Below are 26,544 nucleotides of genomic sequence, written 5' to 3' on the forward strand. Positions count from 1 at the left end.
TCAAAATGACTGATGAACTTCACTCGTGATATCAAAAGCTGGGTATACATTTGGTTTATTAAAAGACCATAATTTTCTCAATGTTTTTTTTTTATACCTCAATGATATCCAGGAAAATTTATTTAATGATATATCTAGGCTTAACCAAGCACTGTATGCCTTTAAAATAAAAAAGTGCAAGTTATAAAGTTCACTGATCACCTTTGTGTGTTTGTATCTAATGGTGCTAGTGAACGTGAAGTATAGTGGAGGGGGGCGGGTGACAGGGACAAGCCAGTTCTCTGGTCGGCTTCACAAAAAAAAAAAGTTAAAACACCATCGGTATACAAAGGTCAACCCAACCCTGTGAGAACTCTTTCTGAGAGCAACCAGCTTAACTGAATAACATGCCTCCTCTAGTTACCAACGTACTCGAATAATCACCATTGATTCCACTAAAGCACAACAGCTACTGGACTGAGATACCAGCCACGTCTTTCTTTTTATGAAATATACAATATTTTATGTTAATTACTATCTACATAACTTATGTCACAGAAAACTAAAATAGTTGGTCTTTAAAGGCCACTTTTATGTCTAAAGGCCATAAACACACTAAAAATTATCAATCTATCTATCCTTTGATTGACAGCTATTATTACCCTTGTTAAAATAAGACCTTTTATTATCAGTACATATCCAAGAGATAACAACTAGTAAAATTATACATTTTAACGCATGATAATAACATCGAACGTTTAAAACCTAGTTGCACCGGTTTATAATTGCTGACCTTCTTTGCATTGTTTGGCATATAGAGATTCTAGTTTCATAAGAATCTTGAAATATTCCTTTGAAGAACTAAAAACGGTTAAAATCTACTTCTAAATACATGTACTTTTAAACAATTAAACTGCAATTTTAACTCAACAAAGAAAATAAAATTACAATTAACTGTAATAAAAGACAGCAAAGTATCAACATACGTTATTCTTTTCAAAAGCGCGATAAGATTTAATAAAATATGACTGATATATATACATTTAAAATCGTTATAAATTCACATTTCGTAGTCAAAATTCCGTTCGGTTACATGTCATTTTTATTGTCATTAACTGGTCGTTAATGTAACGTACATTTTTTGACTGCGAACTGTATATTTTCAAAATTTATAACTCAAATCTAAAGACAAAGTGGGCAATTATGTAGCAAAAAATACCACATAATACGAATTTGATCTCTTTTTGGATATTTTCCCCTTAATAACCAATTGGTATTTCTTTATCAGTAAATCTTACAATTATCCTCTGATCACTTAAGAGAATTAATGTGCTTATTTATAAAACATTTAACTTCAAAATAAATGATGGTGCTAGTATACAAATATTACATCTAAATGGAATACAGATCAATATCCTCGCATTCCCAAGCTTCTCATATTAGCAAAGCTCGCTCGTTGTCTCTTGCTTGCGTCTAATGACTGTCTGTTCTCTTTGGCGCGCGGGTCAAGGCATCGACACAAGTCGCCGCAGAGCAAGGGGCGGTTCATGACAAACCCGCCTTCGACAGTGGACGGACAACAGTCTCCGCCGTCCCAATTGCAGTGCTCTCGGTTGTTTTCTGGATCACAGTATCTGTTACCAACACTGAACTGAAATCGAAAGTAAATTGCTACATGTTTTTTGAACCATGAAGTAATTCAAGTTTCTAAACTGTAATTAAAACTAAAGCATAATGTAATGGAAGTATTAGGATCATTAAAAGGTGCAAGGAGGGCCTTTCAAAGGCAGGTAAATCACAGTTTCTTGTTCCCTTTCAACGGATACGAGTAAAAAATCATTTTTCGCCAAAGGACACAATTACGCAATCATAAATACAAAATTCCTTTACATGGTTTAATCCCCGCTGACAAAGCACCATTGCAATGACTGAACACATAAACACTTACCAATAGACACTGCTCCATGCACCTAATAGTGGTAATCTCAGGTTGCCATGTCAACCCTCCAGTGCACGTTAACGTCCGAACGACATTTCTCTCACCAATATATCCCTCCAAATGGCGCTGTGGCTTACCCAGGAGCACAGGGTCGTGGTACAGCCCTTTGCATGACACGTTGCACGTGGAACCTGCAAGATATTTGACTCCATACAAGCAGGACATAAATGCAAATCGATATTGTAAAAGGTTGTTTGGGCTGTTAATGCCTGTTATTATACAGTACATTGTCAATGCGATGCCAAAACGAAAACAAAAATTCAACATAAACAAGAACCGTCAAAAATTGAGGATATTCAATGAAAGAAACATAAAACATAATTCTCTCATAGAAATAAATGCAACAAGTAATGAGACGTATGTAGAGCGGGCCGCAATTTTTAATACTTACCAACTGAAGTCCCGTTACAGAAAATGTCCAGCTGGTCATCTACAGGCATTGGGCAGTGACCGGCAATGGTCGTACAAGGGGCAAAATCCTTGTCCCAATGTCCAGTATTCTGGCATGTTATAGTGGACGTCATCTAGATCGAAAATTAGACTGCAGTTTTGAAGTTGGCACTTATCGTATAAATCCATTTTAACTTCTTAAAAAAAATATTGAGTTGAAACTATCACATGCTATCTCTGATGCTCATGCACGGCTGACAGACCCGTAGCCAGCAATTTCAAAAGGGTGGGGGTGGGGGTGGGGTCTTTTTTCTAAAAAAAAGTGGACATTTTCCCTTATGAAACCTTCGTGCACTTAGATATAATTTTACCCAGAAGGGACCTCTGGTTCTTTCGACCCCCCACCCCCACCCCCCTGGCTACAGACCTGGCTGATGACGTCAACTAGGCGTACTATTAAGCTGTCTATTAAATATGCATTTACCAGTATGAAATGTGTACATCAATACTTATACAAAAAACAAAAAACAAAAAACAATACCGCAAAACGCTGTAGTTAAACAACGTGCTGTACTACTATAGTAGTGTTCTTGAAAATTTACATTAAACCTTCATTATTTCCTGAAATATGCGGACTTTGATCCCTGCTTACAACGTATATGGAAAAATATAGGAAAATGGTAAAAGTATTAAAAATCGGCCATGCTCACAACAGCCACCACAGTCGTGAATCAAGCACTAATATCAGTCAGAACAATTGTTTAAGTTAAATCGCCTGTTACAAGTCAAAGAAATCCATTCAAAGGTTATTTTCCGATAGACAAATTCAAGTGAGAGATGAGAGCTCTAAAAAATATACCGGTAGAACATGCATGACGGCAATCGAGAAGTGTTACATCTACAGTACGTTCACATAATCTGTGAGAGCATGCTGTCCTCTGCGCTATACTGGTAAGTCGTAGCTGAACCAGCGACCGCAAAATAAAACTACGTAAAAGCAATTGCAATACAAGAGACAAGCAAACATCCAACTACCGCTAGCATAAAAATCCTTAGGACTTGCAACTTACTACATGGGACCGTCGAGAAAAATATCCCAGAAACGTGGAGACTAGTCTGGATGTACGTCCCGTCCATGAAGGTCTTGGCTGATAAATTTAGTGGAAAAAACATCTGTCAAACGAGTTGTTGGCTTACTTTGTATCTCAACAGTCTTAGAAAATAGAGAAAGGTGGATTCCCTTAAGCTTAGAATAACTCATATTTTCACACGTGTAATTGCTATGATACTAATTTAAAACTTTTGTAAAAACTTCGGATCATGATACATAAGCAAATGCAGCTGTAATATATAACGCGTGGGAATATTCAAGTCAGCTTATGAATGTAATTCATGTATAAAAATATGGGGAATTAATTTTATCATGTTGGTTGGTGCGAGTCAGTTCATCTTTAGGCATCGAAAAACACTGCAATTTAAACAGTACTTTTGAAACGATATCAGCATAACCTCACGACTATTTGAGTCTTCGGGAATTGATAATTTCATTATACCTGATTGTATTGCTTGACAATGTGTTAATATTCCTGATTAAACATCCGTTAATTAAAAAACAGTAGGCATTTCACATACAACTTCAAGTGGAGTTGACACAATTAATGCAGAGCGACCGAGATTCGACAGAATATTTGTGAGTATTCTAATGTATAAGTAACATCAAGACAAAACAATAAGACAGTTCAAGATCGTGTTAATTTGATGCTGAAATAGGTTAAAAGTTTTTTTCCTGAAATAACCGTGCAGTTAAAACACATTAGTCAGTTTAGGATAAGATATCATTTGGCTACCACAGACATACACATCAACCACGACATTTCCGACCATCCAGGTAGTTTATCACCGAGTATTGAATGAATAAGATACGATAGAGCTAATACAAATGACCCAAAAATGTTTGTTCCCTAAAACTGTGTAAGTCAATTCAAATTCAAGTGGCCATGAAATGTCATTTAAAGATGTAATAAAATACTGCAAGTTACCTCTTCATCTGGGCATTTCATGGTGCAAGACGAGCCAGAGTCGTAGCGGTCTGTGCAGGCATAAAGGCCATAATATTGTAAACCCGGGGGATCGCACGTGACTTTATCACAATCAGCTCCAAACCAACTGCCGTCCCCCATGCAGGTCTTGTGAAACGTCCTCCTTCAAAGAATAAGTCAAAAAAGATGATCGACCGCTCCTGCTTTCAAAAGGTCGAGTGATTCGGATCAAATTAAAATAAAAATCCTTTTTGGACGTGTGCTATTGACGTGAACATTCATAACTGAATATGGGATAAGCTTAAAATTCTATAACATAAAATGAGTTGCAATAAATATTTCCAAAGGTTTGTTTTGCTACTCAGAACTTCCAATAGATCGACCTACCTGGATTTCGCCATGGAGGTGACATGGTACCCTCTCTGACACCTGAATTTGCATTTGGTTCCGGGGTCCAGTTCATTTTCCTTGCACTGAACTGTGGCCAGCATGGCGTTAGTCGGGCTGGGTGGGCGCGGACACTTTACTTGACAGTAAGCCACGGGAAGAGACCACAGGCCATCGGAATCGCACGTGACCGTATTGTCTGTTCCTGTAGAAAGGAATTAATCTCATGCCATTCCTAGTACATTCACATGCAACTTTGTATATTTATCAAGTTTTATTTGTACAACAGACCCTACATCTAAATCAACCTTACGGATTTCCCTATTTGTAACTAACGTACAATGGCCATGCTATTTACAAAACACCCACCTCTTAACAAAGCTGGTGGGTTGCAGTTAAAGATGCACTGGTTCCCAAAACTGGTACCATCAGGACAGACGCTGGTGGCAAACCGAATTCGTGGCTCTCCACACTGTATGGGGACACACATGAGGTCCCGCCCTGTCCAAACGCCGGCCACACACACGATATCTTCTTGGTGGGAACGGCTAAGGGTATAACTGAGGAAACAAAACACACATGAATAGATTCTCATATTGATATAAGAACGTTATTCTTAGCCAAGTAAATATTTGAGTACCAAACTAAATACATTATATTTCATCCATCGCTTGATCATTTCCATCTCTTCGGTGAAAAGGAATAAAAGATTGAAGGCACCGTAGATTGGACAAATGAAAAACAAATTGTTTGATGCGTAAAGTAATTTTACTAGATAAATATATGCCTTCCTTTTTATACAGCCTCTGAAATGAAATACTCCCAAACACCTTAAATTTTGCCAAAAGCAGTAATATTTAACCATGTGTTATCATGTTTCAATTACCCGTCATGGCAAGTCACATCACAGGTGTCGCCATCTTCAGTCCCGGTGCAGTGTACCTCTGCGTTTTCGACAGTATATTGTCCGCATACAGGGAGTGTACAGCTGTAAGCTGAGCAACGTCCAGTGCTAGGGTTGTACAGCTCTTGATCCGTGCATTGGCTGATTGTAATGGGGTCCAAATGTTTGGAAGACCGAAGGCGAACAGCTGCTATTGCCACATTTGGGGACGTAAACTTTATTAAAACACCTAAGAAGTCAAAAGAGATTCAAAATTGTATAATAACCCATTTGGAAGACTTATCCGAAATTTTTGGTAGAAAAATGGGCCCGTTTGATAGTTGAATAAAAGACCATCTAAACGACATCACAAATTTGCTGTAAGAAAAAAAAATTCATATAGGCCTATTAGGTTTCTGAGAATCAACGATCACTAAAACATTCCCATGACATTATATAATTGCCCTAATCAACATACCTTTTGTTTTAAAGAATGGTTTACTTAAATCATGTTGCACCCCAATTTCGACAGGATTGTCCCTACAACGGAGTTCCACCTCTTTGTGCCCGACAGGGTGCAGTTCCCCATTCTCATCAATTAGCTCGACATTTATGGTGGTCACCTCGCGGGAGTACTCCATAAGGCCATCAGAACCTATGTACACTATGACCATGGACGCTATGGCAGGACGCTGGAAGGACACCTTGAGCCAGAACTGTTCCCCGGTGCCGTAACCGCCGCATGGGTACCACGAGTGAACAGGGTCTATTTCTGGACCGCACACCTGCAAAACATTGGATCCTATGAACGACTGTTACCGCCAAAATAATCGGCGACATGGCTGTCCAGATCAGGTCCGGCCTGATTATGGATATTACATTATGGATACAGCAACTAATAAGAAAACATAAATGTCATTTTAAGAGAAAGTTGCATAGATGTCTACGTTGCCCAAAGCATTTTGACGATATTTGTATTTTTAAATGTGCAGGTGTGTCTCATGAATTGTCATTAAATTTTTTTTTAAATATTTACTTGACCCTTTCTCATCTTCTATGGTGCCCCATCCCCAACCCCATATAAACAGTATTACAAGCGAAATCAAAGAATGAGACATAACCAACCTCATCCCTGTGCCCTACAAATTATAATGTACTAAAATTGTCTTCGTCGACTGCTTTATACATGTACATCTCTTTGCCCCGATTCGCAGGGCACTTCTATCATCTTAACGTCGCCCTTAGCAAGATGTTGGATTAGCTAATACATATTTATTGTAGAATGTGAAGATTCTTATATTGCATGCAGGCATTTCTGTAACGTGAGATGCAAATTAAAAAAAAAAAAACCGCTTTAAACAAACTGATAAGGCCATACTTATACGCGTCTGATCAAAACACCATAAAAGTTTTTGGCCATAAAGAGCACTTGTTAAGTAATAATATTATGAAGGTGGTACTAAAATTATCTAGACTTTCATCAATAAAATACCTGCGGGTGTGTGGGTGGCCCAATGACCACCGACTCTGGACATGACCTCCGCTGGTAGACGGGGTTAGCAACTGCTCCGGCTGCCCACTGGTCAAAGTGTCCGAGCGGGGTGTAGTAGCCGCAGTCTTCCACACTTATTTGCTTCTCGAACTCCTCACACACACCGTCGCCGTCATGGCGATAACACAGACTAGGGGAACCTTCAAACATGGGGGTTTAAATCAAACTATTTTGACTTTCTTATTATTTTCGGTCACCTGTACCATGCTGTCACTTAATATATTTTATACGGTTCCATATGGCTGTATCTTCACGTATTAAATTATTGAAATATCGACAGAAATTCCGCTTCCAACTTGACCAATATTACATGTATATTAGACATATTAGTTTCAGTATTACCTCTGCATTTAAAGAACTCCTCTGTCATGCAGTCAATGGAACAGCCATCACCATCAGCGGCATTTCCGTCATCGCACTGTTCGTTTGAATCCCTGGGAATGTATTCCAAGTTTATGATTAACACTCATAATATCTTAACAAAAAAGAAAACAAGATGCATCTAAACAATATATATTACACAATCGCATGACTTTTTGTGGTCTTAGTTTGTCCATTTTTTGTATGTTATGGAATACTGAAATTAAACTGAATTATAGTTTTTTTTTCGGTTTCGAGACAATTCACAGAGAAAAGAAACCAAACATTAATGAATCTGAAATGGTATCACAGCCAGCTACAAAATATACTGGTGTAGAAGACAACTTACAGATGACCATCTCCGCAAAACGGACTCCCATGGACATAGCTAATCGCCGGGGACAGCGCGCTGCCCTTGCCGTCCACTAAAGCCTGGATGCGGTACGTGTAGTTCGTGTCAGCTGCCACACTCCTGGTCGGAAATCCGATAAAAAAAGACTCATGGAATATTTTCTATATGCAGAGAGAGGCTTTCCATTTTAAATTTGGTAGTATAAATTCTTTAAGGCAAAATGGGTGAATCGCACATGTGCGTGTGTGTGTGGGGGGGGGGGGGGGGTATTCAATCTATATGCCCTAAAACAAATTTTGGTCGTGAAACCAAATTTTTTTACCTTTTTACGCATCTCCATCCTTTCCTCAAACACGCATCTGAGATACTTTGGTGAGTTTCGGTAGGATCGAGTGACATTTATCACAATGAAGCTATCGTTTTACGAAGATCGATCCTACTCCAAATGAACTATCCCTGAATGCAATCAGATTGGCAAACAAACAGGTTCCTCCTGGAGTTGAGTAGAATGCAGGAAAGCTGGTCATTATACGAGTAGGTATGAAACAAGAGGGGTGTGAATCTCTCAATCTGATTGCATTCAGCGAGAGTCCCCGCTGAGTTGGATTGACCTACATCGTACAAAGAGAAGTGGGTCAACCAAGGAATACGTGTAGGCCGGAGTGACCGACCCAATACGGTACAATGTCAGGCAGTCATCATTTGGGTTATCAAAGTTATACTTGGGCATTACATGTACCTTGCTGACAGCTAATTCGGGACTGTCATTGGTCGGGTAAGACGGAAATTGCCCAAGCAACCGATCTATCAGTTTAAATATAGGCTTTTTTCAGTAAATATTTATAAATATATATACATGCAGCATGCTTCATATAACCTTCGTTGTATTCTGAGCACGTATTTGTGCCATATCATTATCATTTCGAAACTCGTCAACTTAATTTATGACAGTAGGCCCCTTTGTCCACTTAGACATATGAAGCACCTTCACCTATAATTTTCATGTTGTTTTGCCATTTACCCTTAAATTGGACCTTCCCTAATATCCATGGCACTGTGACCATACAGTTGCAATATAAATGTACAGATAAAAACTTCTATTTTTAAAACTTAACCTATAAACTCAACTTATAATATTACCTTTCCTCACCTGTCAATTAATTTACATTCATCTACTGCTGCCGGGGCTCCGTCGGGGAAGCTGGGCTCACGATATACTTTGTATTTGAGAGGCCTGCAGCGAGTACAGTTGGGATGGTTTGGCTTAGAGACGAGCTCAACGGCATCTATGCCGACCCACGGCTTGCTGGTGTAGATACGAACCTGAGTGACAAAATGCCGGGGGATTATGCAACAGAAAATATATTATAATGGGACTTTTTGATAATGCTGAAATAAACCCAGACCCCGTTTTACGAAAGAACTTTAGTCGAGAACGGGTCTTAAAAGCTCCGAAATTATAGGAGTGAGTTGACCCAGGAAAATAAGCAGTCGTCGCCAAATAAATAAAAATATTGGACCTGATAAACATAAAGTAGGGAATGATAAGGGCTAAATGTATAAACGTTGCTATGTTGACAACATATCCATCCTGGATCAAAATAGATAGAAATGGTTCAGAGTAAGAACAACTTCAACTTTATGAAATTCATGAAAGGGGGGGAGGCATGTAAAACTCGAGTAGACTGACACGGAAGTACCCAGAAATAAAATGATGATTTCAAAGCTGCTGTGCATATATTACGATTTCATTATCTTTACAACTTCATAAATCGACACTTGTTTTTAATTTTTGTTTGGATTGTCAAATTTCTGTTTGCAGTCTTTCCTAGCAGAAAGAATATAAAATGCTAATTTTAAAGTATCGAGTTTGTCCGTGAAAACATTTTTTTGAATATTTTCGTTAACAGCTCATCGGCCTTGAATATTCCATCAGACAAAAAAAACTTTCTAACGTATAATTACAAAAGTCATCTCTTTAAAAGGTCGGGCATTAAGTATTGTGATTGTATCCCTCGTGTTATAAAACATGTGATTTATTACAAATATCAACTGGACAACGGCATCATTGATCGTAAATCCGATCCGATGTGCAGATCAAGTATCTTGTTTATCAAGAAGAGTCCTTCCGTCTAAAAAGGAGTCAAGCAAGGCGACACAGTATTTTATGACCTTTACTTTACAGTCCCAGCAACAATTTAAAGGACCATATAGCCTTTTAAATCACAGTCCAGGTGATTGTTTAATAGACCGGACCCAAATACGGTATCACACTGACAAAGGCCAAAGTCAAAAATACTATATACTTCACATTTTTGAAACAGAAGTGACAGTGATGTATTTGAGAAATAGGTACATTGAGCCTTCGTGTCTTTCAACGGGATTCAGATGTGAGAGGGGTTGCTAAGATCTAGTTCACTCGCAGTGCCATCCAACTAAGCTTTGAACCGGTCCTGAATCGGCCTAAGAGGACCGCGCGATCATTTTTTTATCACATTGCGTATAAATCCGTAATTCGGCATGCTTGAGCAACAACTTTGACTAATTGCAGTCACAAGTGTACGCATGGTTGGCTTAATATTGCACACTTTTCGTTTATATCAGATAAATGTCACCATCTTTGGACAGCATGGCAGTAATTACAAATGTAGGTTGTAGAAAGTTTACTGAATCACCGCATGCTGAGGTCCCTTCACGGCGTACTCATTGACTTGTGCATAATTTGTCCGCTACGATAATGTATAGATTTGTATATTTGTTATAAAGTTGTTATGATTAGAATAGAGAGCCTGTAAAATGTAACTTGTACACATTTTAGTGCTCAATACAGATTATTATTATTATAATCTGAACCGAACCAGTCCAATCGCAATACAGGGAAAGCTTGGGGGGGGAAACGTGTGAACGACCCCTAGATAGCCCTCGATTTCCGTTTATTTTCAACTCTCTGCGCGCCTCAAACCCCTGAGCGTACGATTAAGGATCGAGCAAGGATTTGTCCTTTTGAAAGCACATTGTTGACGTTTAGGCAAGTATTCGTTTATCTTAAATCATTTTGATCACATGTACTAGTAAATATATGACATTTTGCGAATTAAAAATTGTCACAAATTCACTCTTTAGTCCAGATTGGAAAGGGAAAACAACAATATAATGTTAAGAAGGCGTTTATATTTACGATAGATACATGTAGCAACGGATTTTTAAAGCACAAATTGAAAAGTTTCATTTAGTTTTATTTTCATATTTTAGGCGAGGGCGCGGAAAAACGTTGCATCTTGGCCAGTTTATTCATTTTAATTAGGGACCATTTTCAACAGCTCGACAAAATGCAATGTAGCATAGTTTACATTCTTCTTATTAACTTCGTGTACCTTCACACAGCGTCCACATTAGGTGAGTGTACGTATGTTAAAAAACGATTTAAAAAACCGTCACGCTTTCCGGTCCAGCGCATTTTGCTGGATTTGAATATATGCAACAACAGTTAACACACATTTTGTCCTAAAATTGGCCATAACAGTTCTTAAGTAGTATGAGACAAGTACTAAAAGAGGCAAGCTGTCGCAGTTATTACATGTTATATTGATTAAAATAACGCCAATACTATTCATAAATATTATTCATCAAGAATTCTCGAAAAAAAAACTATGTATTCAATTTTATATGCTATTATTTAAAACTTCAGCTCGCGTTATTTTGTTATGGTCATGCACCCCATTTCCATAGATTAGATCGACCTACTTTGGATCGACCTAACTCCCTGGGGGTTCGCGCTGAATAGCTGTCAGCCGGGCGGACACGAAATTTAATTGCCCCTTACGGCTTGTAGTGGGCGGGGACGGACACTTAAGGGGGATTATCTGACGGTAGTCTGGTGAGACTCCCCGCGGTGATAGATCGATCTAAAGTTGTGGGAACAGACCCATGGAGGTGGAACGCCGTCTTTTGTTAATGACACAAAAGTCAATCAAAATAAATATCCGAATTCTATTCTCTCTCTCTCTCTCTCTCACACACACACACACTCACTCACACACACACACACACACACACACACACACACACACACACACACACTTAATCAAAACGAATAATATTCCATCATTTTTGCAACACACTCTCTTTCTTTTTCTTTTTCTTTTTTTCGATGAAGCATGTCCTCCAAATCTCGCCCCTTCGTCCGACCGCCGTCATCTCTATGGACCAAAGAAGAGCACTTCAGTGACTTTGTTCGATTGTGAAAAGTCATGCGTCGTTAACAAGCCATCCTTGACCTCATCTTTCACGTCGTGCGATGAAGAAACATGCGGAACCAAATTCGGAAAAATATTTCTTGAAGCCAATAGGTCGACAGATCTGAGTACCCTACACATTGATACTCCTTTACATATAAGGTTTATAGGAAATGGGGTGAGTTATCTCCGCCAAGAAGGTTATGTTTTTGGTTCCGTTGGTCTGTTTGTGTGCTTGTCGCTTTGCCCGTCTGTCTGTTGGCTACATTAAGGAAAAATTTGTGGGCGCATTTTAATAAAAAATTCAAGAACTGTCGGAAGGGGACCGAGTAACAAACAATGAGATAGAGGTGATCTGTTAATTAAAGTTAATGATTAATTAACCATCTGTCTGTCTGTTTCCTAGCAACAGTATAGAAAATTGCCGTAGAAAATTCTCTTTCAGTGTTTTTCTAGTTTATTACATACACTGTATCAGTTAACTGCAGTAGGAAAACATTTTTACAACTTTCAGATTACGATATTTTATATCTCTACACAGGCCCTCGGCAATTTTTTATTCGTCGATAAATGTAGGGGGTCACGATATGGGGCAATTCTGTCCATTTGAAAGACTAGAAGAACGCATTTATATGCGAAACCGTAACGACTCTATGGATCGTTTAAAAAAAATCTAAGAGCCTAAAAAAATATCGGAAAATATCCATTCTATTTTAGATTTGCTTCTCGTGGAGCTACTCATGCACGGGTCGGTTAAAACACGGCTGTGAAGACACCTGCTACTCCGAGTGTCACTCCACGATGGCGGAGGAGGTGACATTACATTACGATACTAAGTGGAATGGAGAGGCCAAACCACTTGGGGTCACCGGTAAAACTGAACGCTTTGTAAAGTTTAAACTCGGTAAGTGTACGTACTCTGCGTAAAATCAGCTAAAAAATCATCTGTCAAATTAGACGCGCTATATTATATTTTACATTAATATATATTAAATTTGTCTTCAAATGATTTTCATTGCCTGGCAGTGGTTGCGCTAGTTGAGCGTGGCTCTGATACGCAATCGGTAATAAGTGTGTCAGATTTGTGTTATGTGTGGTGCAGGGCAAAGTGTGCTCGTCAGAAAAGCCTTTTCATCATATTATGAAAAGGCTTTTCATTATAACAGTAATTAATTGACTGTTACATAGAATTCTACGTTATCTCCCAAACCTTATATTTATTGCCAAGGTAGACAACAGCGGTATTTTTTTAACTTTCAGAGCAACTTTCAGCTGGAATTAGTGGGAGTAAGAGAAGCTGGAGTACACACTCCCTGCTAATGTCGGTCACGCTTCTCATAACTGTCACTATGTGCACCAGAGTGTAACGTTGGCGGTTTAATCAAGTCTAAGACAGAATTATGAGGAAATCGAAAGGACAACCCTTGCGAGTGAGATAACACACATCGCAGGATTGCAATATTTTAGTCGGAACTATTGCGCATATCGTCCAAACTTTACGCTCTCTGATTTTTAACGACATATATGATAGTAGGCCCAGTTGGTGTTATGGATCTATACATCAGTGCACGGCGCCATCATGAAAGTAACACTGCTTCACAACAAATTGACATTAAAGAATCCTAAATCGTCAGGTTGTGCGTTATAGTGCATACCTAGAACGTTGTTATCACAACAGCGATACTGTGCATATCGGGTATGTGTACAAGCTTTCTTATTTTCAAAACTTCTGCCTGTTCTAAGACAGAATATTCATAATTTATTTTAAGATTTCGGTTTCATCATTTACACAGAATATAAGGTTAAATATACATGTTGCAGTGGGTATGTAACTGTAACGTATATATCAACTTAGATATTGCATTCATACAGCTTTAGTAAATCATTTTAAGGACATTTTAAAATCAAATAAAATGAGGACAACAATTCTTACCAAATAATTGTCGGTTTGATCAGTTAAAACAACTTCTCCATTGTTCTAGAAGTTTGTGTACAAAAATTTAATCACATATATGTATCCAAATGGTTTGTCAACAAAATGCACATACCTTGTTCACTTTTTGGTTGACGTCAAGGTGAGTTGTGAATGGCATATCACAGAACACTGTTATTAGACCCAAGGATACGGTGGTGCCATCTATGAAGTGGAGCTCAACGTCCGCTATGGCGTCCACGGTGTTCCACGTCACCCACAACAACAACCTGTCCAGTGTGAATGCATATATTTCATTATCAAAATGCATTAAATGTGTTTGTTTCTGTGCACTGACCATAGTTCTAGGTCACGCCTTACTAAAGAGTTAGTAACTACTTTGGGAGGAAAATTTTGGATATTGGCTTGCCTTCCTTTCGCAATTTAAGAGGAACCAAATGCATCAAGTGTTTTAGACCCAAAAGTACTATATGTAAGATGTTTAATTATTACGTCAAATTGTGTGATCGAAATGATGAAATTAATGTCATTGATACATGTATATCAGGCATGCTTGCTTTGAACAATAAATGTTTGCAAATTAATCTCTTTTCTATTTCCCGATATATATAAACATTGATAGTTACATGTACATTTAATAAACAACAATTAGGCATATCTTGAGAATGTAATCTTGTAAAACGATTTACCCTCTCTTTCGTTCTCTCCGACATCACACATGTACAGGTATAACCTACCTAGTGGGAATAACCGGTACACTAAAGCCGACGTCTATGAAGCAATCCATATCACAGAAATCCTGCTCAGAGAACCAAATACCTTGACTAGGAGTGCACCTGTCAGCATCTGGGGCTCCTGTAAGAACATGTTTGTTTAGAAAAAAATATTAATCGTCTGCTTGATACATTCATATGTTGAAAAAGTGTGAACACTCAGAAATTTTAATTGAATTTAATCAATATTCATTCTTTTCCCAAACTATTTTGTCCCAATAAGTTACAATGATGGCAACGGGTTTGTCTGTTCGCTGGTCAAAATCAGAGCACGGCTTGTTGGTCTTCGATCACAACTGAGAAAAATCGATTAAAAATCGTTAACCCACCTAAGACCTCGTCCGGTGTGACCATGACAGTCATATTCCCAGGGTTGGAAGAGGTCGCAGAGGTGGCGTACTGGCCCAGAGAGTCGTCCTGGTGACACAGAGAACAGAACTGATTCACATCGTCCTCGTTCTGGGTGTTGAGAGGAGGAATCCACGCCAAAGTCACCGTGTCTGCGGCAGTGTTAAGTATCTGGAGTAGAAATCTAGACGAATGTCAAATGTTCTTATTGTGATTTCAGTACACAATAATCAGTTATTTATCTTTGCATTACTGATTTTGAATGGGCAAATTCCTCATTTTGTGTATGTTTGCAGTTGAAACCTATTTCGATGGTGAAAAAAATTCAAGTAATTTTCAGTATTTCAAGAGTTTAGCGTTTCATGTTTGAATGCCAGCATGAAAGGTCCATCTCCGCAGAGTCTGTTGTGTTTACGTTTTGGTCAAACAACGGACATATTTAGTCCAGTTTGGACTTACCCTTGGTGCAATTGGTATTGGTGAAGGTTCCCTCCCAGTCATCCAGGTCCCGTACCTCAGATCGGCGTAACAGTGAAGACGGGCCACCTGCTGAGGAGTGAAATGATCCGTACAATTGTCTCCTTCTATAAAACACAAAGACAAAGTAAAGAAATTGATGGATCGAACGTTGGACAATAAACAAGTCGAAAAATGACCACGTGTCCACGTGGTTCAATAACTTTAAGACCCAAGCCAAAAGTCGAATGTTCAAGTTAGATATCAACATAACGAACAGCCATTTTGTGTATTTTGAGTATGACATGTAATTCGACAGTTGCCCGATATTTCTGAAGCAAACCTATATTCCAACCATTTTGTCATTGTTTCGGGTATACTGTTTATTCCAGACTCAGTGACAAGTTGCCATGCCATACAAAGTTTCATATACCTGCGTAACTCATGTAGTTTCGGTACGGCGTGTTTTTGTAAACTGTCCCTGAGCACGTAACTTCATCCGGGTCTCGGCATTTGGAATTCATCGGAGTAGGGTTTGTATCTGAACACAAATCCCCGAGCTCCAAAGAAGGGCGTGACTCGGCGCACTGGTCATCACATCGGAGGTCAGAGACGCCATGATGCACGTGAAGGAGACCCAGGACGTGTCCTACCTCGTGGACTAGGGTGGACATAAAGCCTGGACGTCCATACCGGCTAGCATCGATAACGACTCCCCCTAAAACACAGAACATTGGCATATAAACGTTTACAAAGGGACACATTCGACGACCTGGAAGCGTTTGAATCTGCAATTCAGTAAGGAAGACATTATTTTCCATTATGTTCCACTCACATTATAATTTCTTTTCTTCTACATTACGTCTTCTCGTATTTTCAAACATGTCTCAATGTCTTTTAGAGGCAAACGCATTTGACTTACTATCCAATTATAACATTATTAATTACCTCCGCCCAGGAGGTCGTGTTTTGTTTGTTAGTTCGCCACCAATTTAACTCAAAAATTTACGGACGGATTTTGATGAAATTTTTAGGATATGTCGGCATGGGCTAACTTTAAAAGGATTATATTTTGGTGTTGGTTCAATGATTAAGTAATGGTTAATTATTAGTTAATTGTTTGTCTTGGCGATGTCTGCGTTCTCTAGGTGCTTTTCTAGTTTTGCTTATTTTCATCGATGAATCAACCTAGTACAGAAACGTGCCAATTCACTTGTACAAGTAAAATGTTACTTCAAAAACATTTTAGCGCCAATCCTATATATGCTTGGCTTGTTCTTAAAAGGCCTTACTTAAAGCCCTAACAACATGTGCTAACCTTTACTTCCAAAGACATCATACTAGTGCCTGCCAATACGTGCTTACAGAATTGTTCCCATAAAACCTCACCCAAAAGCACTGGCAGCCCTTATACCTGTACCTTGTTCTTCTAAAGCCCCTTTCTCCCAGGGGTATGTGGCCTGTCCAAGGATACTGGCTGCAATCAACTCTGGGACGAACACGTTCAGGTGTGATTTGCTGGATATATTTAACATGGCTTTGTATTCAGACAAGGTCAGGTAGGTTCTGAAACATACAATTTTATGATAGTCCTATAGAACCTCTGATATGATCTGTTTAATTTCATACAAAGGCATTTTTGCTGTGACTCGAAAAGGTGAAATACGTAGTTTTTGAATTTGTTTTATTTGGAAATAAGATTGACGATTTTTATCTACTTTCCATGTTGATCAAATTTCAAGGGCAAGTCTCTCAATCTAACGCCAAAATCTATACAGACACCTTCAAAAGATTATTTCAACGGCTACACCACGTCTTTGCGCTGTCATACGTTATGGAACGCCGTTGAACGAGATCGACTAAGACACGTGTTGTTCTCACCTGTGTGGCGACTCGGGGTCTATGCAATGTCCTCTGTCACCGGTCTCACAGCAGTCACCCCCGTCCCAGCCATAGCGGTACTGGTTACAGTTCAGGTCACAATAATGGTTCCCTTTGTAAAAAAAATATGAATTAGATTTGAAAACTGCAATGGATGTTTCACCCTTAAGAAAGCGTTATAAGAATCGCATAATTTTAAATCTAATTCTCTCTCTCTCTCTCTGTGTGTGTGTGCACTTTGTATGTGTGTGTGGGCATCATCCGTGATAGCCTAAAACGAGGCTGTATTGAAGCCATGCCGTCAAACGTGCAAGAATCCGAGCGAGGTGGGGTTAACATTGAGGGTGAAATTCTATGCACTGAAAATATCCGATTGTCATCTTTAAAAGCAAAACAATAGTGATACACAAATCACAGTGAAGTTGTATTCCTGTAATAGTCAGTAATTAAACATTTTTTTAGAAAAACCAAGCAGAGAAATAAGACCCTACCCATTGGTGCATTCTGTCAGCTTTCTTTTGTTTGTTTGTTTATTTGTTTGTTTGTTTTTTCGTTTTGCACCACGCTCAATTCTGCGAAATCTCGCTTGATACTTCGGCTATCTCGGATGATCTAAATTTCATCAATCTGAAACAAAAGTACACGCGTTTTGTGCCATTGTTATTCACAAAATTAAATTACCTATTTGTTCTTGGTCACATGGCAAAGACAAACAATCCCCTCCATCGTAGCCTGTCGTGGTGAAGTTACAGTTACGATCACATTTATTGTCCCCAATTTTCGCTGGATCGCACTCTCTTAAGACTTTTCTCTTTCTCATCGAACTGCTTTTTACTTCTTTTACCTCATACGTCCATGAAATGTCATAACGTAGAAATGCATCTTGTAACATTGCATGTTGTGCGAGTATCTGAGAAGAGGAAACGGATGGGTTTGTGCCATCATCATCGTAAACGTTGATTAAACGGTATCGAAGTTCTTTCGGTGCGCGCAGTTCTGGGTGCGCTACGTAACTCCGGACTACATCTGGGTCATCGCAGACCGTTCGACCACAAGGTGGCGTTGTCAGTGCCATGTCGAACCGGTGATCATCAATGGTGGAATATACCCTGAGTGGTTCGTTGTGGCCGTCTTCTAGTTCCCATCCTGTAAGGGTGTTGAAGTTGGACGATATAACGAGGTTTTGGTGTCGTGCGGTTGTCTTTCCCTCAAACATTTGACGAACTATTTCGCTGTGATGCAGCCCTTTTCTCCAGAGGCGTATTTCGTCTAATGATCCTCGGAAATATCGCTTCGCAATAGCGTCTCCGCCAATTTCAAATTGTTTGCAGCGATGATATGGTTCACTGAAAATATCCCCTCTCTGAGTTGTATCAGTAGCCACTTTGGCGCCATCTAGATAAAATTTCATTTTATGGTTGGCATAAACAGCAGCAACATGGACCCACTTCTCGGGAATATAATTTCTGGACGATGTTAATAATGTGCCTTTGCGAGATCGCTCGGTATAAAGCGAGAAGAAGATGCGCGCATCTTTCCTTTCGTTTTTCCGCGTAGCTTTTATCCCTATTTGCCAGGTTCCTGGGTGTCGTTGACCAGTTTCTGTGACACAGGTATCAAACACGCCTGTCAAAAGAAAAGTTTTTAAATAAAATATGTGTGCCGGTTAGAAGGACAACAACTCTTCATCTTCATTAGTTATGACACAATCATAGGAAGATAGAACATAAATCCAATAAAACCCAATGTCGGTTCTTCAAAAGTATTGATCATTACTAATTATTATTAGTAAGTACACATTTTCCAGACATTTTCCTTTCGCTGCTCGGATATGGTCAAAATTCACACCGTTCACACAACTGAACATTCTTATATTCGACCCAGAAACTTTCAAAACCCACACCGCTCAAATAATTGAATATTCTTCTGTTCAATCCAGAAACTTTCGTACCACGTACACGTAACGCTGCTGGGACTCTCGCCAAATTCAGTCATATATTAACACGCCTCCTCTTGTTTCCAACACACCCGTATAATCTTTTTATCTGACTGCATTCAGCGAGAGTACCCCCGGACTTAGTTCGTACTACTTTGCGCGATAATTTATTTGTGAAGGCACCTTAATTTTTGAAATCAGGCAATAATAAGACATGTAGAAAAATCGTCTTTGATAGCCTCTCTCAGTAAATTGTAAAAATAATTAAGTGAAATAGAATTATTTAAAAAAAAGGGAGTATTACAAAAACAGAAATAACAATAACAGAAACCCGTTTATGAACTTGGACAGAAGTGTCATTAATTGAGAAAAATAGTCACTGGTGCATGACTAAGCTCTTTTCGTTCATCAGAGCAGTAACTTTAGAGATGAGAATTTACAAAAGAGGTGGAAGGACATCATCGTAATTGCTTGAACGAAATTGAGCTCTAAATCGAAAGTTGCGTTGATATTGTACAATCGTGACGCCAGGGGTATGCTACGTATTATAAGTATGCGATCATCTGGTAACGCTGAAGTCGTGTGATTTAATGTTATCGCCGCACTTGGCCAAGTTTTGTTCAAATTATCTGCAGTTACCTGACCGCTATTGTACGCGTGCTTGTGAGTTTGGATTGTGGCCAATGTCTGGTGGTGTTTGGTGTGAAACAGGTGCTGTACCGGACGACCTATATGTTACTGGTTAAGAAAGAAGGAGGAAGCGCGGCAGATTTGTTTAGATAACATACAGGAACAGTAATGCTTTGTAAATAGAGACATGAAAAAATGTTAGCGTGTTTTTCAAATATGATCGGAGCTTTTCAACAAAAAGGGAAATGGTGACTATATATTGTAATTTCATTATTTTTTCAAGAGTACTGATTAACTTTTAAACCTGCTCTCTCTCGCTCTCTCCCTCTCTCTCTCTCTCTCTCTCTCTCTCTAGAACACCTATCCTCTCAGCTAGACTTTCCTGTACAGATTATAAAGAGGCAGACAGACTTCTGTAACATTAAGGCCAATTTCAACATCCATATATTAGTTCGACTACTCTACAAAAATACATATCCATAAAATGTTTCAAAAATGGTCCCAGAATCACGCCACTTCCCCGGCCTATCACATCACGGAGTTGTTAATAAACCTCCAGCAGACATCGGGCTAGCTGTAATAAAAATCAAACATCCTCAGGAACTTGAATGCTAAGATTTATCTACGGGGAGCAAGAATTGCTGCAGGCTTCCATTCAAAACCGCAGTTTATCCGTAAATCAGGATACGCTCGCGGTAGACACGGAGTAAGAATAAGAGTAGATATCGTGAGAGAAAAGCACTTTTAACTCATTCACATTTTTTATTTGGCATTTATGGATAAAATGATTTATTTATCTTTTTCACTGCTTTATAATTAAGTAATTTATCAATTTGTGATTTTCTTCTTCTACTTCTTACCTCTTTCAATACGTTGCGCAGAACATCATTTCATCAAGGCTTCCATCTTTATATTGGAAGAATTTTAATCAATAATCTTATTTATCGGAAAATAAGTAGAAATAATGCTTTATTCACATTTATGAGTATCATTATTTTATTGAATATAATTTATATTTGTCTGATACATTCATAAAAACTAAATTAAACTAAATCAATGTTGGAGGGATCAAACGTACCTGTGCGTTAAAGTCAAGCAAGTCCAGGAGACTTTTAGTAAAGATAGTAACAAAGCGCCCTTGCGATAAATGGCAGTACTAATATTACAATCCCGCTACGCATTTTTCTAAAGAATTTAGGTGCCGTTTTAAATTGCCCTTGTTTACTTTGCAAGTCAGAATTGTTGGATAACTTCCTTGGTGCCTTTGGCAAAAGTCTTGTCCTCCCGCCACACCCACTACCTCCTCGTGTGTGCCGTTTAAGCGTTGTTCTCTTTTCGGTTATTTGAAAACGAGATGATGACTTCTTTTAACCAGAAAATATTGAGACCAAAGAGTGTGGATTCAAAAGTATTAAGTTATCAGAGTTTTAACCCAGGGATATTTGAACCATTGACCGGGCAGCATTATTTTCCTAAGTGCGTTACACTTGATTTAATTCTTGTGTGAGGGATCGACTGAGACGAAAGCATTTCTCTCGCCTCCTCTCTTTCTCTCTCTTTTTCTGCGCCCGCGTCTAACGCTTTGTAATGAATAGGGGTGGATAAGACCCCTGGGATCCCCATATTTTCAAAACGGCCAGACAATGAGCGTATTCATTTTTCCTTTTTTTCAAAATTTTGCGATATCATTCATTTCCCATCGATTCTTTTGAGGCTGACTCGTGATAAATCCTTTGATTGAATAACACTTACGCGAGTATATAATTAACATCTACGAATGTGAAAAAGATGTAAACATAAGCAGTGCCAAATTGAGTTGGCAGTTCCGATCAAAGTCCGCATTTATTACTCGTTTCTTTTCAATTCTGCTGAGTTGCAAGGTTCAACACGCCCTAAGATGGACTCGTGTATATTTATGTTTGGACACAAACTGAGAACAGACTTAGAATTTCATTCACTGTGTATGGTGTCAGCATGGAACAAAGTCCACCTGATTTTTTAAAGGCATTACATGTTACATGTGCTTCACGAACAAGTCACACATGTATCCTTACAAAGAGAGGTTGATTTTGTTAAATCGGAAGAAAAAGCAATCAGAAAGAAATGGGGAGTGTGTGAAGTTGATAGAAAATACCAGAGATGAACGAACCAAAGATCATATACCTCATAATTCTCTCTCTCTCTCTCTCTCTCTCTGTGTGTGTGTGTGTGTGTGTGTGTGTGTGAGTTTGTGTGTGTGTGTGTGTGTGTGAGTTTGTGTGTGTGTGTGTGTGTGTGTGTGTAGGAATATCACTGCTTTGCCATACAGACAGTTCTGCTCGAGCAGATCACTGAGCAGCAAGTTCCGCGTGTTTACCGACCATCCCACGCGGTTAAATCGGCAATTACTCTGATTACTACATCCTCAGGACACGTAAACAAGTGGTCGTTTATCAGCGCCCTGTACAACTTCAGCAATCCTTTCACGTGCCTTGCACTTATAAAGTTCTACGACCATTTGGGCAATGTGTAAATAAGAATAAAAATGTAGCATAGAGCCTCAGGATTTAAAAAGGCTCTTTTTTGATAAATGTCAATTCCATACATTTGATTCTTGTTCTTAGTTTTATAAACCATGGTATTCGACGGCTCAAATAAATTTCTTTCAAAATCTAGCTAATTTGCCCTTGTGTCAAGCCCTTCCAATCATGATATACATATTCCCCCATAAAGAGATTATTTGTCCAAATAACAGACAGACAGACAGCGCAGACAGACGAGAAAACTCAACATATCGTACTCGCAATCTGTCGGGAGTGATTTTTGTCCTGAGGGTGGAGATGGAAGGGCGGCAATAGGAGAAAGAAAAGTGCCTTGTTTATAACTAAGTGAAAAACGTTTAGTAATGCAGGGATTAACAAAAACATGTATTTTGACGCTGGGCCAAACATCGAGCAATGTACAAACAGCACTAGTTCACATGCGAATACCTAACGACTGGTTACATGTTAACAGGTTTAGATGAAAAATACAAAGAAAACAAAACAGCAAATTCTTAACCACAAAACTAAAATGATCATAGATATATGGTTTTGCTTAAATAAATGGTGTGTGTGTATATAACAATTAAATCGAATTTGAAGAGAAAATGTTATTCGTGAAAAATCAAATTTCACCTCGAAAGATGCAGTCTACAATTCCTTTTTTGGAAATTCGCGGAAAAAAACAATAACAGAGCTAATGCAATCATCGTATATTGCACGCACCCAACGGAACGCAGTAACTATTTTATGAAACTGGCATTGAGCGACTTTAGCCAGACAATAAACTATCAACAGGATCTTACACGTATGTTTTGACTTTTCTGAACCAGTTTGTACATTTACACATTTTTCTTGCGATATGTCGGGGTATGTTCTGTTTTATGTCGAATTAAACGCATTTTCTATTTAAATGATTTGCACAGGGTTGGACATGTTATTCAGGAGAAATTGTTTTAAAAATACCGTTGAACGGGCAACCCTTATTGCAAACTGATCGCAAAATTGATAAAATCACATTTCTACTAATAATCTAGTTAGTTAATTCAGACAACTTTTTTCAGTAAGTGCAACAATATGATAACGATTTTGCGAGGAATGTGGGCGTTTTTCAACAGAGTTGTGTAAATATGACAGTAAAAAGCTGTGAACGCGACCCGACAAAAGGGCACTAAAATGGTCCCCAGCTCTTTAAGATAAAGTATTACAAATTACTCTGAAAAGATAGAGACACACTCAATGGAGCACTGGTATGTACAGACTTATATCAAATTGTTTTAAAAACGGAATGAAAAAAAGGTGAGTTCTCGTTCGCAAAACAAAGGGGTGCGTAAAACCAAACACCCTCTTGATAATTTTGCGCTTTCAAAATTAAAAGGCAATTTTCATTCTAAAGTAACTTCCACAAAATGTGACAGTTGAATATGATAGACGAGTCAACAGACGTAGCCAACTATCACCCAATCAAGTAAGGAGACGGACCGTACAATTTCAAAAATGGAAAATTTAGATAATAGGGGTAATCATATTTGTTTCTCTCACAATATGGTAGTCTAGCTTCAAAATAAAAAAGGCAACCTCACATACCACAGATACAACAATTGTGGGCCGAAAGGAGGGAAATGAATTCGCATTTTTTTCGTGATTTTAGATAGATAGTTTTTATTGCAATCAAATATACCGCTGTCGTGGTAGTTAATTACAATGTATTCAGGGGCGGACCCAGGATTATTTGAAGGGGGAGTCCGCGGATGCAAAGCAGACCCCTCCCCCTTGGCGTGGGGTTCGGGGCTCGCTGAAGGGCCCAAAAAACTTTTGGTAATTTAGAGGGCGAACGATGCCATTTGGTAAGGTTTGGAACTACGATTCAGATGGTTAAAATTCTAATTTCAAGGGCGGACAATCGGTGTAATTTTTTCAGAAATGGAAGGGGGAGTCAGGACCCCCCTGACACCCCAATAACTCCGCCACTGGTATTACAGAGAAATACCAGTACAATATAATACGATAGGAGAGAGACTGTGATGATATAACGTAAGAAATTACTTATATGTAAGTAATTATGCAGCAATATGATAATGTACATATACACATGTATAGCATGATGAATGCACACAACATACTTGCAGTACAAAACCACATACCACATACTGTTACATTTGCGTATACATTGTAAATTCTTAATGAAACGAGCAGATTAAAAATGTGACAAATGCAATTATATTTTCACTCACCGACAATGGGGACCTCGTCCAGTTGGCCGCCCTCGGGTTTCAGCCAAAATTCCACCGTAAAATCGTTCTTTGGAATCTCGAACGCAACATTCCGACCGCTGGGCTTCAATCGCAAAACTTGGGCGTCCCCGGTAAATAACAGCGCGTGTCCATACTTTCCTCCCCTGGCTGTGCTCGACCCGCGTCCCGATCCGTCCACGTGGCGGCGATGTCTCCCCAAGGACTGGTGACTCAGGTACTCGTCGGCTGATTCGTGGACCCCCCTGGAGTGACGGTGGTGGGAGGTGGGGTGGACCTGCAGATCCCGAGAGACATCCGACCGACGGTGGGAAGCGCCACCAAGACGTCTCATATCTCGCCTATGCTGCGTCGCTGCCAGCCAAGCGGCTCGGGCACGTTCTCCATACCTCCTGTGATAGTCCTCCACACTGCCGCCTTCACATGGTGGTATTTTGACAGTTACTAACAATAACACGGTAAATATCAAACTGTATTTCAATAACACCAAAGAACAAACCGAGGAGGTCATCATTGTAGATGCCTCCCGTCTTTCTTGAACCCCTAGAAATTGAAAGGAAGATTCCGTCCCTAGTGAAGTTGAACGTCTCAATGATGAACTTAAATGGCGAGAACTTGGCTTTATGTTGTGGTTTGCCAGAGAAATGACCTTTCCCCCACTCATGCTTGTTCCATAACCTGTCTACGATTCAAAACTTGTCCCGGTTGTCAACAAAAGCGTCTGCTCGCACTCGGGTGAGAGTTGAAAAGGCACGTCCCACCGCCGCAGGGTTAGAGGTCGGGCATCGTGCGTAAGCTTCATTCAGAGGAAGTTGAGGCACGCAGAGCAATTACACTTAACTCCTCCTCTTGGCCTCATAAGTAATCTGTCAGTTGGTTTGCCCATGTAGATTATCAGTGATCATTTGCTGATGGAAAAGATTGCTCTTTCAGATGGGTTTGGAAACATCCCGATTTAAAGAGTGCCATTGTCGCCTTTTAGTTTCCTTTTGAAAAAGTGCGGGAGAGGCAGAAACTCCACCCCCTCCCTGCTCTCTGGGTTCATCTTCCTATTTCAGAAGGTTCATCGGTCAAAAGTTTCTTTATCAAGTTATTAGTCACCGATAAATCTGCTACTTTATTTATTTTCATTAAGCGTGTGGAGTACAGATGCACGTGTGTACCTCGTCACATGGGGTCATAGAACAAACTTTTTTCTGGGAGAAAGAGGAAGTACGTGCCGACGCAGAAAAAACATAAAATGGATAAAATGGATATTCTGTCCTTGTCGTCTTTTGTGCGTGTATGTGTTATCAAAGGTGGGTTGTGTCATGATTGACGACAAGAGGGGATATATCCTTGAAGCATATTGGGCATTTCAATGTGTGTGTGTGTGTGTGTGTGTGTGTGTGTGTGTGAGGGCTAATTCCCATTGAAACCATGGGTCTACGTAGCTTGTGCAAAGAGAGCAAATGAAAATATGAAAAAATAATAAAATGTGGAACCAGTTAGTGGAAATTATTTTTTTAAAAAATAAAGTAAAAATATTGATAGTTTCGAGCCGAGAACTGGAGCGCGGGAGGAACGCAAATACATTCGAATCTCGTACATAATTTTGAAGAAGTAACATTTACAAATGACATTTTGATCTTTTTTCAATT

At 39.1% G+C, this 26,544-nt stretch overlaps 2 protein-coding genes across 4 annotated transcripts; one reads left to right on the forward strand and one right to left on the reverse strand.

Moving 5' to 3' along the window:
- Positions 1-646: 646 nt before the first annotated feature.
- LOC106157642 (pappalysin-1) lies at positions 647-25,964 on the reverse strand. Of its 3 annotated transcripts, none has more exons than XM_087009047.1 (22): positions 24,887-25,964; positions 18,249-19,193; positions 17,568-17,679; positions 17,107-17,252; positions 16,120-16,404; positions 15,690-15,814; positions 15,212-15,401; positions 14,847-14,964; positions 14,225-14,378; positions 9,092-9,264; positions 7,939-8,061; positions 7,572-7,663; positions 7,170-7,369; positions 6,156-6,462; positions 5,681-5,927; positions 5,164-5,354; positions 4,795-4,999; positions 4,408-4,567; positions 3,439-3,516; positions 2,370-2,502; positions 1,928-2,109; positions 647-1,630 (listed from the first exon to the last, which is right to left on the reverse strand). In XM_087009047.1, the coding sequence occupies exons 1-22, from the start codon at positions 25,566-25,568 to the stop codon at positions 1,388-1,390; spliced, it is 5,091 nt and encodes a 1,696-aa protein (XP_086865173.1). In that variant the 5' UTR covers positions 25,569-25,964; the 3' UTR covers positions 647-1,387. The 3 variants fall into 3 exon arrangements, with proteins under 3 accessions (XP_086865173.1, XP_013388811.2, XP_086865174.1); XM_013533357.3 differs by having other exon boundaries at positions 4,408-4,570; positions 24,887-25,963; XM_087009048.1 differs by lacking the exon at positions 3,439-3,516 and having other exon boundaries at positions 4,408-4,570; positions 24,887-25,963.
- On the forward strand, positions 11,213-14,243 carry LOC106157637 (uncharacterized). The gene is made up of 4 exons (XM_013533350.2): positions 11,213-11,337; positions 12,098-12,354; positions 12,894-13,080; positions 13,437-14,243. Exons 1-4 carry the CDS (start codon positions 11,271-11,273, stop codon positions 13,541-13,543), a joined length of 618 nt encoding a protein of 205 aa, XP_013388804.2. The 5' UTR covers positions 11,213-11,270; the 3' UTR covers positions 13,544-14,243.
- Positions 25,965-26,544: the final 580 nt, after the last annotated feature.

Source organism: Lingula anatina, chromosome 3, assembly GCF_051362555.1.
Source record: "Lingula anatina isolate TDL-2025a chromosome 3, LinAna3.0, whole genome shotgun sequence".
Classification (NCBI taxonomy): domain Eukaryota; kingdom Metazoa; phylum Brachiopoda; class Lingulata; order Lingulida; family Lingulidae; genus Lingula; species Lingula anatina.

Excerpts from the sequence above, each read along its gene's own strand:
- LOC106157637 (XM_013533350.2), top strand. The coding sequence starts at position 11,271 with ATGCAATGTAGCATAGTTTACATTCTTCTTATTAACTTCGTGTACCTT. Across the intron at positions 11,338-12,097 it reads TCACACAGCGTCCACATTAG|CATGTCCTCCAAATCTCGCC; the intron begins GTGAGTGTACGT and ends TTTTCGATGAAG. Across the intron at positions 13,081-13,436 it reads CTTTGTAAAGTTTAAACTCG|AGCAACTTTCAGCTGGAATT; the intron begins GTAAGTGTACGT and ends TTTAACTTTCAG.
- LOC106157642 (XM_013533357.3), bottom strand. The coding sequence starts at position 25,568 with ATGAGTGGGGGAAAGGTCATTTCTCTGGCAAACCACAACATAAAGCCA. Across the intron at positions 15,402-15,689 it reads CAATACCAATTGCACCAAGG|ATACTTAACACTGCCGCAGA; the intron begins GTAAGTCCAAAC and ends TTTCTACTCCAG. Across the intron at positions 5,000-5,163 it reads CCCACCAGCTTTGTTAAGAG|GAACAGACAATACGGTCACG; the intron begins GTGGGTGTTTTG and ends TCCTTTCTACAG.